At 39.8% G+C, this 15,337-nt stretch overlaps 1 protein-coding gene across 1 annotated transcript in view; it reads right to left on the bottom strand.

Annotated features, from left to right (window-relative positions):
• DNAH14 (dynein axonemal heavy chain 14) overlaps positions 1–15,337 on the bottom strand; it is a 451,367-nt gene that overhangs the window by 380,552 nt on the left and 55,478 nt on the right. Inside the window, 2 exon segments of the mRNA XM_065401478.1 lie at positions 1,864–2,120; positions 12,275–12,406. Of these exon segments, the coding sequence (XP_065257550.1) occupies positions 1,864–2,120; positions 12,275–12,406 (389 nt within the window).

The following is a 15,337-nucleotide window of genomic DNA, read 5'->3' as shown; positions in this document are numbered from 1 at the left end:
ATTAACAAAATGAACCAAAGAAAACTAAATTATATGTTTCTTACTAATTAAACAGAAAAGAATTACTAATTACCTGTAGCTTTCAACACTAAAGCAGCTTCATTAAAAATGTTTAACATTTTTTCAGTAGATCTCTCTATTTTTCAGGTAAAGTTATTAGTTAGATCAGTGATACTCAGACCTCAGCATTTCAGGAGTCAAATTAGCAATCAACATTACCAAAATGAGTCACAGTAGTGTGAATTCATTATTTCATTTACTATTTTTATATTTATATATTTATATATATATATTCTCACAGCAAAACAACTGACCAAATATTATTATTTTATCATCTATATCCTGATTGGTTAATAACTTAGATTGGTTGATATTAAAACACTCTGTGATTTAATTATGTGCTGCAGGGAGCTGCAGGAGACACATTAAAGAGCTACTTTAAAGAGCTTGTGAGCCTCAGTCTGAGTATCACTGAGATAGAGAGACAGACTATACACTTCACTACACCACGATTTCACATCATGGCTTTATATATCAGGCATGAACTTTAACATTTTTCCAAATGAAAACACAAACATGTATTTTTAATGTAATCTAGAAGGAATATAAAAATTTATAGAGTGGGGGAAAATGGAGGACTCAAGGAACTGGTAAAGGAATACGAAGATCTTCAGTTTTAGGCCGAGTTCATACATGGTTCAGACAAGTAGTGATGGAATATTGTCGTACACTGACAGCTATATATTTTTCTTTGTGAAAGGAGTTGTGATCCCAGTCCAGATCCCCAATATTATATAAACCAATATCATGTGGCAGCCTATTAATCTCAGAAATATGAAGAACTACATGGAAACAGAAACTAAATTACACTGCCACCTCTAGGGGTCATCTCTGGAAGTCTGGGTGGAGGACACATTGTTTAGGCGGTGTACAGATAACTGGATAGTTGCTAGCTGTGTTACATCTGTTTTATGGATAAAGAGAAAAATTCAGATGCCAGGATGTTAATTCAGCACTTTTTCAGGGCACTAAAATTCACTTAAAATTTTTTTTGAAATACTTCAATGAAGAGAGCACTTCAATGAGGAAAAAATTACAAACTATGAATACTCACATCAAATGTAGGTTACATTTTAACTAATGTCAAGTAAATCCCATAGTTTCCTTACTCACGGATCTACTCATTCATTAATGTGTAACTTCCCCAGCCTCAATTACACTTAAAGAAAGTTCACTGACCAAATAAGGAATTATTAATTTAAAACAACAGGTCCTGTATTTCCATCATAAATGCACAGTTACTATAGTCAAGTTACACAAATCCAACTTTATATTGCAGACTAAGGGTACAATCCAAAGCCCACTGAAATCAATGGAAAGACTCCAATTAACTTCAGTGGGCTTTGGATCAGGCCATAAGAATGGATCTATAGATCTGGACCCTAAATGGGGAAGGAACCCAGGAACTGGTAAAGTATGGAGCTTTAGATCCAAGAGAGGCACACTGCACAGACCCAAAATCTGGCAGCCTACCCTCTTTTCACCTGAAGCAGTGAAGAAAGCAGATGAATGTTGCCCTTGAGCCCCTTCCCAGCCCTGGGTCTAAGAGCCATGGATCTGCCGCTTACTGTACTGATGTCTCCATTAACAGTAATATTAAGAGACATCTCATATCTCTAAGTATTTACATATAAGGAAATCATGCGTGTACAGGGCTTGAAAACAATGTGGAAGAAATTGATGGTCCACAAACAATATAAAAGCAGAGCAAAATAAAAAATAATCAGATTACTTTAAGAAAATAATATAATAAAATTAAAACGTTTTAAACCCGTGCTCGCAACCAAGAGTGCCAGAAATAACCTTATAAGGTTTTCATTCTTCTTTTCATCTGGATTGGTCACATTGCTGGAACCCTTAAATAACTCCAGTAGCAGCTGGACAGCATTGTGCACCAGTTTACGGAGCAGTTCTTGGAAGATCTTGTCAACTAGCAGAAGAAACCTTGAAAAGCGTTTCATCATCTGACGCCATTCACTTATCTCAGCATATTTTGGATTTTCTTTGCTGTCACTTGGCACAGACTGAAAAAGCTTTTGAGCTCCCTTCATTTCTGCCACCTACAGTGTTAGTAAAAATAAATTTAGAAAAGTATGCTTTAAATCCCTTAAACATCACATTCAGCACATTTTGTAACAGTCAACTTTTTATTACAGACTTTTCTGTATTGTTCAGAAATGCTTTTATTTAAAGTTCCAGAGAGAGAGAGAGACCATGGAAATTCAGTTTTTCTATGCTAAATAAGACTTAATACTTCTGAAAGAAATAATTCTTTATCTTTTTAATATGTTGTAAGTAGAGTATCAATAAGATAAATATTACAAAACAGCCAAAAATATACATTAGTAATAAACACTAAAATAAAACGAAGGCCCTATCCAGAGTGACCTCAAAGCCTAATGCCTACCATACCTTTATTTAAGCTTTTACTATTATATATATATACACATACACACACACACACACACACACACACACACACACACACACACACACACACACAAACTTTTAAATTTAATTCCTCAATGTCAATGCATTTGCACAAACATGCTGCATGCACACTAATCCAAGGTGTTTTCAGTCACCAAAACAGGGTTTGGCAGAAGTATTTTGTTGGGTCACAGAACTGAAGTGCAATTCAGGAAAGAGCAGAGGTGATTTTTGGTGTCAGTTGGGACGTAATCAGCCAATGAAATAATTCCGGGAGGCAGGCCATGACTGGACAATACATGGGGTCTACTGGGAGAGGAGACTTGGGGTCCTGTTGACGGTAGTCTCAGTACAGATCTAGATATGACCACACAGTACATATGATACCTCTAGGGGATTGAAGCTGCATTTGGCTGCCTCGAAGAGTCCAGTGGCATTGGCTGGGGCAAAATAAAGCTTTCATACCGGATTCTTCCATGTGGTGTGAACAAAGATTAAAACAACAATAAATACATATATGAGGACATATCTACCAGCATCTTAGCTGGATTAAACACCAGTTCTTTAAGGAGGGCATATAGGCATGAAAGGGGGTCAATTTTATGAATTTGCCATTGTGCCAGCTAGATTGTAAAACTGGTATCTAACGAACTAGATTTGTCAATGTGGTAAGAGTTATAGTCAACATCAGAACGGAATCTAATTAGGATAACCCCCTTTTATTGAGTCTAGGAAGCATTATCTTATTAATTTATGCTAGGTTCTTTTCAAATCAATTTTCATCTTGAACATTTTTTCTTGAATCAGGACTCTTGATTATTCTTAACCAATCAACAATTTCTTAATTCACCCAGAAACACTTCAGTATAAAATCAACATTTCACAAATCAATTGAAGACACAACCAATGTTCTAGGCATGTAATGAACATATAAATACAGTCTTGAAAGCAAACATTGTAGATGAGGATTGAGGATCAACAGTTATACCAAGGAAGAAATGGTCACTCAACCTGTGCAGTAACTGTGGTTCTTCAAGATGTGTGCCCATACAGGTGCTCCGTTCTAGATATGCTTGCACCCCTTTGCCTTTGATTGGAGATTTCTAATAGTAGTGTCCATTCGACTCATGCATGCACATTACTCAGCCTCATGCTCCATTCTTATATTACTCCAGCCTCATGTTATATAGTATTGGCGGGCGAACCATCTTTAATTTCTTCTCTACTGGGAAGCTCCATAGCAAAGAACTCTGAAGCAGATGGGAAAGAGAGGGTAGTGGATCACCCATAGGGATACATATCTCAAAGAATCACAGTTACTGCAGAGAGAGAGTAACCACAACTACTTCTTCATGTCAACCACCAAGAGTAAGGAGAGGGATGAGAAAATAAAAATTCTCCTTACACAGAACATAATATTTCTTATCCACTTTCTTGCACGTAGGTGGAATTGTGACTGGGATGTGTCAGATAATGAGGCCCTACTGGACCCTGCAAAGGTTAACAGGCAAGGCAATGTGGGCAGATAAGCTGCTTGACATCCTTTATATACTTCATGATATGATTCTTTAACCTGTTCAAGAGGCATTTACAAATAATGCACAATTCCCTTTACAAGCTCTTGAAATTGCTTGAAATCGTCCACCAGGGATGAAGGAGGTGGCATAACCACTTCATCCAGGAATGAAGTGATATTGGACAGTGGAGAGACATCTTCATCAGCCTTAGCTTCCCATTCCTCAAAGATTTCTTCCTGAGGTTCAGGTTTCCTAGATAGGGAGGGCGATGAAGGCTATTTATCTCTGTGATAGATGGTGCTCAAAGCCCTAGAGAACTGCTGGCGATCGGACACTCAAAGGTGGTGGTGCATATGGCATGGGTAGAGGCATCCCTGGGTGTTCATACCAGCTAGATGGTGGTTGTGGCCGTTTCTCACAAGTGATACCAATCTCCTCAGAGACCTTTGGAAAAGAGCCTCCACATGAATGCTGAGGAGAGCCTTGCACATGTATTTGTGAGACTGAGGCAAAATCTTCATCAGAATCCTTCTCTTCCAAATCATTCCACAGTAGTGGATCACTGGAAAAAACCATGAGGTGAAATAGTCAGAACTGGACACAATGTCCCGCAACCTGGAAGAGCTCGGTACTGGGAGTATATCAGAGCCTAGCAATGAAGAGTTGGGCGTCTCAAACATAGCAAGGTCTCAGGGAAAGCAAAACTCCTGCAGTATCTTGTCCATGGCCTGTGCTGAAGTGACAGTGAGGGAGTTGCCGGTATTGTGAATCTTGACCACTCTGAGGGGAGTACAGAAAGAGCTTGAGAGGGTTTCTTTGGTTCCAAGTAAAAAGAGGTAGCACTCTTCTTGCCACCTCACTCCATTGATGGTATTGATGGCCTGGGTCTTCATAGACTTTAGGTTTGACAGTGCCCTTGGTACCTGAGGAACCAGCAGCCTCATGGGTACCAGGTCTCAGAGCAGTGGGTACTGAAGTAGCTGGAGTCATAAGAGAACGTATTTCTTTGAGGTAGATTCCCTACCTGGAGAACTCAAGGGACAGTCGTTGGGGGGAAGCTTGGATCTTCCTCTTAGATGCCCTCATGGAGTGTGGTTCAGAGACAGACAGTGGATTTACTCAGAGACCAGCAAATGGGGGCAGAGCGGGGGGGTCCCCTAGCTAGGGTCAGTGGTGGAGCGCAGTGAGTTCTCCATCATGAGGAATCTAAGTTTTATCTCCCTGTGTTTTCTGGCTCTAGATTTTAATACCAGACAGAAGTTGCACTTTTGGGAAATATGAGATTCCCTGAGGCAACGGCTGCATCAGGAGTGTCCATCACTCACCAGGATTGCCTCCTAGCTTGGCAGGCAGCTCTTGAAACCAAGAGAACTGGACTTGCCCTCCCAGTAAAACAAAACTCCTGGGAGGGGAGAAACTGTATAAAAGGTATTAGAAGAAAGCTATATAAAAAAAAATAATTTTTTTTAAACTACTACAAGCTAAAACTACTACTAAAAACAACAATAATAAGCTAACAACTAATAGAGTTAAGGGAACACATCTGAAATAAAGCTCAACGTAAACAACTGCTAAGGCTCGGTCTGAGGCTGAGGTGGTAGAGAAGGAACTGAAGGCAGCTTGCCCACAAAGTGCTATATAACAACAACACGGAACACAAGACTGAGTAACACACATGTGCAGACCAAGCAGACACTGCTATGAGAAATCTCTGATCAAAAGTACAGGAGGCACAAGTGCACCTAGAGTGAAACAATCATAGTGACAATACTCAAAGAAGAACAATACAAATCACCAAGATGTCTTATTATGTTTATGTATGATCATTAATCATCATTTCTTTAGTATTTCTAACATGTTTTTCACATTTCTAGTGTTTCTCCAAGAAATAAGGATACCCTTTTCCTAAAGGCACTTTTAAGAATATGATCCCTGCTATTTGAATGGTTTGGTCTGGAAGGGAAAGTTTGCAGTATCAAAAGCAATTGCTTAAAGTTATTGATTGAAATTTCTCTTAGGCTAATTTGCTTGGATTTACAAAGGAGGACACGCATATAACATTAGGTAGTTAAAATTCAAAATAACCTCCAGTTATTTATATTAAAGAACAGGAGAAATACAATCTTTGAAATGAAATCTTACCACTTCCTGCCCTGCTAATCTGTAAATAAGAGAGAATCTTTTACATATGGCTGGTCCATGTGTCTAGATAATCTGCAGAATCCAGAAGTGTCATAGTTCAAGAACTCTTCTTAGATCTGTGACCCCGGACATGGGGTCAAGTCTTTCCCACATAGGATTTCAGCAAAGCTCTTCGATATCTCTTCTGGGTCCTGTGACCCTGGACAATGGGAGAGGCCATCCATGGGGTGTCATGCACAGTGACCTCCGTTTTATACACACAGTGATTTAAGGACTAGTTGAAGGGGACCTCTCTGATTCATACTGGACATTTGCAAAATGGTTCTCAGCTTCCAGCTCTTAGTTTTTCTGCTGCCTCCATCAGTATCCAGTGGAGGCATCAATGTATATAAAAAGAAGGCAATGCTCTTTTTAGTTGGAGGGTTTAATTAATTTCATGGATTGCATTTAAGTATTTACCGCAACTATTAATTTTGATACCCTTTCCAAGTGATTTCTCTTAATAGTCCAAGAAGTTATATCCTGGTTAGATGTTTATACCTTTCAACATTCCCTTTTTCTTCTTGTGTTATACCATTCCTGTCACTTCTCTAGTGAAACTATCTTTATCAGAGAAAGCACACAAAATCCCTTATAATTCCTCTAAATCTAGTGAACATAGTCCATACCTTCTTTAATAATATATTGAACTTTTCACTTCACATATTTCAAGACTTTTCATGGGATATGAGACATTAAATTGGAGGAACGAGACCAATTATTCACATGGAATGATATATCTCTGATTCAGAATGCATACAAATGTATGGTTTTGGGTGAAGGCTAGGTCATGTACATTTCTTGAAAACACTGGCAGTGTGCTCCATTTGACCTTCAGTTTTCTGGGTCTTACAGCAAGTTATTTATAGCTAGTTTAACTTATATTTTCTACACTCATTTCTGGCTCTTAATTCCTTGTAGCCAGACAGTGGGATGGGAATTCTATCCATGTGCAAATCATTAAAGCTTTCTGTGTAAGTGCTTAACTGTAGCTTGAAAATTTTATTATATGTACTGGAGCTTTCTGTCAGGACCGGAGCTTGGGCAGTCATCCCTAGTGATTGAAGCAGGAATCAGTCTACCCAAAGGTCAGAGCATTAAGCTAAGGGTCAGAGTCAGAGTGAGGACTTGAGCCAAGGGTAAGAGTCAGAATCAGAGTCAGACAGTCGAGTCAAGGGATGGAGCTGGAGTCAGAAACAGGGGGCAGGGAATCAGGAACAAGGCAGGAACCAGGGACAAGTCAGGAAAGCAGGGCTAAAGAGTCAAGTGAGAAAGCAGGGACCAATGTAACCGCCAACCAGGAATTCACCCAGTTGCACAGACAACTTCCTGTGCCTCCTTATGGTTTAACTACAGCAGATGGACCAACTGATGGGGCTGGGCACTCCTCTAATCAGGACACCAGTTGACAGTGCCTTTGGTGGTGCCAGGGTTCCATTAGCCACTCATACCACTAGTTACTAGCAAGCCACTGGACGGATGGCAGCCATGATGAGAAGGCCGCCAACTCAAAAATAAAGGGGGATTTCAATTATCCCCATATTGACTGGGTACACATCACCTCAGGACGGGATGCAGAAATAAAATTTCTTGACACCATAAATGACTGTTTCTTGGAGCAGCTAGTCCTGGAGATGCAATTCTTGATTTAGTCCTAAGTGGAGCACAGGATCTGGTTCAAGAGGTGAATATAGAGGAACCACTTGGTAATAGTGACCATAATATAATTAAATTTAACACCAAAGAAGCCCACCACAGCAGCATTTAATTTTAGAAAGGGAAACTACACAAAAATGAGGAAGCTAGTTGAAAAAGAAATTAAAAGGTACAGCCCCAAAAGTGAAATCCCTGCAAGCTGCCTGGAAACTTTTTAAAGATACCATAATAGAGGCTCAATTTAAATGTATACCCCAAATTAAAAAACATAGTAAGAGGACCAAAAAAGTGCCACCGTGGTTAAACAAAAAAGTAAAAGAAGCAGTCAGAGGCAAAAAGGCATCATTTAAAAATTGGAAGTTAAAGGCTACTGAGGACAATAGAAAGGAGCATAAACTCTGGTAAGTGAAGTGTAAAAGTATAATTAAGCAGGCCAAAAAGAATTTGAAGAGCAAACTTCCCACTTGAGCCATTCTTTTTAGGTGACAAATCTGAAGAACTGTCCCAGACTGAGGTGTCAGTAGAAAGTAGTTTTGGAACAAATTGATAAATTAACAGTAGTAAGTCACCAGGACCAGGATGGTATTCATCCAAGACTTCTGAAGGACCTCAATAGGAAATTACAGAAATACTAACTGTGGTATGTAACCTATCATTTAAGTCAGCTTCTGTACCAGATGACTGGAGGATAGCTAACGTGACACCAATTTTTTAAAAAGGCTCCTGGGGCGATCCTGGCAATTATACGCCAGTAAGCCTAACTTCAGTATCAGGCAAATTGGTTGAAACTACAGTAAAGAACATAATTATCAGACACATAGATGAACACAGGGAAGAGTCAACATGGTTTTTGTGAAGGAAAAAAATCACACTTCACCAATCTATTAGAATTCTTTGAGAGGGTCAACAAATACATGGACAAGGGTGATCCAGTGGATATAGTGTACTTAGACTTTCAGAAACACTTTGGCAAGGTCCCTCACCAAATGCTCTTAAGCAAAGTAAGTAGTCATGGGATAAGAGGGAAGGTCCTCTCATAGATCAGTAACTGGTTAAAAGATAGAAAACAAAGGGTAGGAATAAATGGTCAGTTTTCAGAATGGAGAAAGGTTAATAGTGGTGTTCCCCAGGAGTCTGTACTGGGACCAGTACAGTTCAACGTGTTCAAAAATGATCTGGAAAGAGGGGTAAAAAGTGAGGTTGCAAAATTTGCAGATGATACAAAACTACTCAAGATAGTTAAGTCCAAAGTAGACTGCGAAGAGTTACAGAGGGATCTCTCAAAACTGGGTGACTTAGCAACAAAATGGCAGGTGAAATTCAATGTTGATAAATGCAAAGTAACGCACACTGGAAAACATAATCCCAACTATACATATAAAACGATGGGCTCTGAATTAGCTGTTACCACTCAAGAAACAGATCTTGGAGTCACTGTGGATAGTTCTCTGAAAACATCTGCTCAATGTGCTGCAGCAGTCAAAGCTAACAGAATGTTAGGAACCATTAGGAAAGGGATAGATAAGACAGAAAATATCATAATGCCTCTATATAAATCCATGGTACACCCACATCTTCAATACTGTATGCAGATCTGGACACTCCATCTCAAAAAAGATATATTGGAATTGGAAATGATATAGAGAAGGACAAGTAACATGATTAGTGGTATAGAACAACTTCCGTATGAGGAGAGATTAAAAAGACTGGGACTTTTCATCTTGGAAAATAGACGACTAAGGGAGGATATGATAGAGGGCTATAAAATCTTGACTGGTATGGAGAAAGTGAATAAGGATATGTTATTTACTCCTTCGCATAACTAGGGGTCACCCAATGAAATTAATAGGCAGCAGGTTTAAAACAAACAAAAGGAAGTACTTCTTCACACAATGCACAGTCAACCTGTGGAACTCTTCGCCAGAGGATGTTGTGAAGGCCAAAACTATAACAGGTTTCAAAAAAAGAACTAGATAAATTCATGAAGGATAGGTACATCAATGGCTATTAGTCAGGATGGGCAGGGATGCAACACTATTCTCTGAGTGTCCCAAGTCTCTCTTTGCCAGAAACTGGGAGTGGATGACAGGGGATGGATCACTTGATGACTGCCTGTTCTGTTCATTCACTCTAAAGCACCTGGCATTGGTCACTGTCAGAAGACCAGATACTGGGCTAGATCCAGGTTCAAGATCTGTGGATCCTGACACTCTCCTTTCCTAGGACTTGTGTATTTTAACTTTCGCTTAGTTAATCCTCCCCAGAGAAGATGTCCCAACTGTTGTGATGTGCTTACTGACTCTCAGGCTATGTCTTCACTACAAATGCTGTAGCTGTGCTGCTGTAGCATTTCAGTGTAGACAATCATTATAGCGACAGGTGGGGTTCTCCCATCGCTGTTGTTAATCCACCTCCCCAAGAGGCACTAGATAGAACAATAGAAGAATTCTCCCTGCAATCTAACATTTTCTACATTGGGCATTAGGTCAGTTTAACTACTTTCTGTGGGGTAGTGGATCTTTCATATCCCTGAGCAATGTAGCTGGGTCAACCTAACTTTTTAGTAGACCTGGCCTCACTGTCTTTAGTTCTGAGAGGAAGCCAAAGGTCTGGAAGACACATAAAGGTGATTGGTCTACACCTAAAATTCACACCCCAGAGAGATGCAATTAAGCCAACCTAAGTGCTGATGTAGACACCACTAGCTACCACCTCTTCGGATTCACAATAGAGGGTTTTTTCCCATCACTATCACTGTGTAAGTATCTAGAGGACTAGAATCCCCGTCTGCAGGGCTCCAGGTGACTGATGCTTACACACCACCACTCGGTAGCCATGGCAGAGCCACAATACATGCTCTATAAACCCAGGGTAGGGGGGGACTAAATGCCATAGGATGTGCCACCTACTGAACGGTTTCAGAGTAGCAGCCGTGTTAGTCTGTATCCGCAAAAAGAACAGGAGTACTTGTGGCACCTTAGAGACTAACAAATTTATGAGAGCATAAGCTTTCGTGGGCTACAACCCACTTCTTCGGATGCATCCGAAGAAGTGGGTTGTAGCCCACGAAAGCTTATGCTCTCATAAATTTGTTAGTCTCTAAGGTGCCACAAGTACTCCTGTTCTTTCCACCTACTGAAGACTCAATTAGTAGCACCCCTCACCCTAGATTGGTCCAGGTGCACTATTTAAGCATGGAGGGAGTTCCAGGAAGCTGTCTGTGCAACCCGGCAGTACCTGGCCCGTTGCTATCCTAATCTCATTCCCTGCTTTGGACTCCAGCTCTGATTCATGGCTTGACACTTTACTCTGGCTCTGATCCTTGGCTTGACTCCTGATTCCTGCTTACAGCTCTGATCCCCGACACCTGACTCCTAGTTCCTGACTGACCCCTAGCTTGGCTCCCCGTTCCAACTCTTGCTCCAACCACCAGGGCCTACTCCTGCTCTGACCACTAGGCATGATGCCTGGTCCTACCCACAAGACCAGAGCACTCATGTCCTGGTTGTGACACACCATAGCATGTGTCTACCCTACATATCAGGCAAAAGTGCACAGGGCTGAAGAGACTCATTCAAATAGTCCCACTCTCACTCAAACAGACCACACAATTTAAAGACCTATACATTTGAGTGGAAAGGTTTCTATGGCCCTAACAAAGAGCACAATCATGCAACCCTTACTCTCCTACATAGTTTCATTAAAATGAACAGGACTACTAATGTGAGCAAGGGCTGCAGGACCAGAACCATTAATAGGCAAAGTTTATTTTGCCCCAAAGCAGACGGCTCTTATGCAGTCTTCAGTAGCATTGTATACATAGGCGTTAAAGCCTCTGTTATGAAGTCTTAGAAAAATTGTATCACCCAAATGCCATTTTACAATATGTATATTGACACCTTCAATTTAAAAAAAAAAATCATACTTCTGTCTGGAAATTCTTAATGTGCTATTGTAACAAGTAACACCCAAGATTATTATAACTGAAAGAAATTAGAAAAGAAACATGATTTCTCTCTTTTTTCCATTTATTTAATCCATTTGACAGCACCTAGTGTACAATTAATTATTTTCTATGTACAGTCAGTTTCCACTTCTGGAAGTGGCCTTCAAAGCATGGTATTATATTAAATAAATATTTGATTGAATTTCAAAATCATTAAACTATAGACCTCACTGAAACTACATGGCTCTTAAAAGAAAATTATATATGATATAATATTTCTATTAAGTAGAGAAAAGAACAAAAAGGAAAATTTTATTATATGGAAAAATAGAATACAATAAATGTTCTTGTAGTTTGCATGAACAGGTACCTACTCTTCTCATATTGCAAATGCCTAATAGTTTTTTAATAGAACTTGAAGAGGAACAACACATGTAGGATAAAACCATAAAAATAAAAATAGCAAAGGATCTTAAATAATTACCCTTAAAAAAGTACTTTGAATGGCTTTAATTACTTTCTCCCTGAAAGCCTGTAGCTGATGAAGTGCTTCTTTGTTCTGTTGATATTGCTCCTCACAAAACTCATCCAAGGAATATGTGCGAGATCTGTCCACCTAAATGAATGAATGGAAAAAATACCATGAGTCGTGAAAGAAAACCTAGCAGTTAGACATCAGCTCATGTGTCACCCCAACCCATCCTCCTGGACAGTAGCAGCATACAGGCACTAGGCCCCAAAATGCAAAGTGAACACAAGAGGAAGGACAACTGTCAGAGTGCAAGCCTTCAAGTGGAAGAATAGTTTGAGATGACAGAAAAGTGCAATATAGGCAGGGGAAGAGCTACATAAAGCCTGGAAGGTGAGGACAATTAATTTAATTTCAGTGCAGGAAGATGAGGACAAATGAGTTTAATTTTAATGCAGGTCATGCAGAACCAGTGAAGAAACTTAAATAGGGAGTATGTGTGTGTGCGAGACAGAAACATATGGTGGTTAGAGCAGTAGAAGAGAAAAAGAGAGGTTACTTACCTTATAGTAATTGATGTTGTTCAAGATGCGCTGTCTATACGTATTGCACTTATAGTATTGCACACCCTCTAGCGCCAGAGGTCAGATTTTTTTCCTGCTAGCAGTCTCCTGCGGTCCACACATGTTCACAGAATGCACCCATCCTGCTTCCACCTTCCCAGAGGGCATAAAGGGTCAGGGCAGACCAACTGTCACTCAGATCCTTCACCAGCCAAAATCTTGTAAGGACTTTGAATTGTGGGGAAGGAGGGCAGGTCATGGAATACATATAGACAACTCATCAGTTACTGTAAATGAGTAACCTCATTTGTCTATATGTCTTCCACTTATGGAGATTGAAAAGCAGTTAACAAATGGAGGTGCGTATCAAAGTTTTACATAAAGACAGATCTAAGCACTTCTTTATCAAAGGCTGCATCTTCTCTAGTTGCCTGTTCAACTGCATGCTCATGAAAGTATGGACAGATGCCCATGTGCCTTACAAATTTCTAAAACAGAGACATTATTAATAAGCTACGGAAGCACCTTGGGCTCTTGTAAAATGGGTCCTAACTGCCAACGGGGCATCCCAACTTGCAAATTGATAGCACAATTTAATACATCTTGAAATCCAATTTGAAAGTATCTGAGAAAAACAATCTGCTTATCCTTAACTCTTTTGGTGCCACAAATAATTAAAGAAAGCCTAAAAGATTTAGTTCTGTTCAGATAAAAGGCTAAAGTTGGGACTCTGACTAGAGTCCTTTCTACTCTATTAGTGTGAGGTTTTGGACAAAATATTGGTAAGTTAATTGACTGGTTAACATGAAACTCATTCACAATCTTAGGCAAGAAACTTGGATAAGCCCTTAATAAAACCTTATCCCTCTGAAAAATCATATAGGCATGACCAGACCTCTACATTTTCACCCACTCTTCGTGCAGAAATAATCGCTACTAAAAATACTGTTTTCATGGACAGAAGATTTAATGGACAAGTAGCTAAAGGTTCAAACAGGGTTTTCATTAAACTAGACAACACAACGTTCAGAATTCATGGAGCATACAGATCCTTTATAGCTGGAAATGCTTAAGAAATCTTTGAGAAGTAGGATAAGAAAATATATTAAAACCATCATTCTTAGGATGATAGGCAAATACTGAAGCTAGGTGCACTTTAATGGAACTGATCAACAATGCAGACGATTTTAAGGACAGAAGGTAATCTAAAATGGAAGGTATGTCAAACTGAAAAGGTGAAATATTAAGACTCTGGAGCCAATTATCCAATCTTTTCCAAGTTGCTCAAGTGGAAAGCTTCTACTATTCATTAAAATGCCCTGAACTGCTTGAGAACACAATTTCTAAGTCTCATTCAAGAAGCTAGCTTCCAGGCTGTCAGATGTAGGGATGACACTTTCAGGTAAAGAATTGTCCAATTATTCTCTGATATCAAGTTGGGAACCAGAAGAGGGGCAATCTGTGGTGGTATCAACCATCCAGAAGCCAGTATGGTCTGGGACATGCTGGTGCGATGAGACTCATGGAAGCTGAGTCTTGCTTGAGCTTCACTAAAGTTCTTGGAATCAGTGGAATTGGAGGGTAAGCAACATCTCCAACACTTTTTGGCCTGAATCAGGTGAAAGATTATACAGACCAGATGAACTGTTCAAAGTTCCAACACCATATGTATGTAGAAGAGTCTCTTTCCGAGGCCACAATGCTCGAGTCTGATGACGTTTGGATGTAAGCATCCCAACCCAGTTTGGAGGTATCCATTAGAGTTGGTTGAGGAAGCACAAATGGAAGGCCTTTGCAAGCCTGAGAAGCATCTAACCACTAATGAAGGGACATCAGAACTCACTGGGGAACTGTAAAGACAGAATGTACAATGTTAAGGATAAGTGCTATGAGGACGGTTTTGGGATGATTGACCATGGACAAGAACTCACAGAAAAAAGACTCTTCAACTGATGGACTCCACTAGAGTACCTGGGGTATTAACCTTCTGGGATCAAGACTAGAATGATTGATAAGAAGGACTTTATGCTAGAAGATATGGGGAGAAGGTTGGGAGAAACTTGTGAAATCTCTACGCCTGGCTTCAATCCACAAGATGAAGATGCAGTAAGGGATAATGGAACACCACAAGGTAAGAGTATGAAAAGGAAGGAGAAAAAAATGGAAATGTTGTTTAGAGTAGTATTCAGGCAGGTTTTACACTATAGGACTATATCCAGTCTAGCTAGAAAACTGGGTGAAGTCCAAGGGAAACAACTGAAATGCGTCTACATGAATGCAAGGAGTCTGGGCAGTAAAATGGAGGAAATGGAACTATTGGTGCAGAAGGTCAAACCAGATATTCTAGGGATTACAGAAACATGGTGGAATAGCATTCATGACTGACATACTGGTTTTGAAAGAAATGTGTGTTTAGGAGAGAAAGGAATAAGGTGATGAAATAGCACTGTACATCAATGAAGCGGTAACTGTAATGAAATATGAAGTGACAGTATGAATAAAATAATCTGTCTGG

Source organism: Emys orbicularis, chromosome 3 (genome assembly GCF_028017835.1).
Source record: "Emys orbicularis isolate rEmyOrb1 chromosome 3, rEmyOrb1.hap1, whole genome shotgun sequence".
Lineage (NCBI taxonomy): Eukaryota > Metazoa > Chordata > Testudines > Emydidae > Emys > Emys orbicularis.
This window is presented reverse-complemented; position numbering and strand designations above follow the sequence as displayed.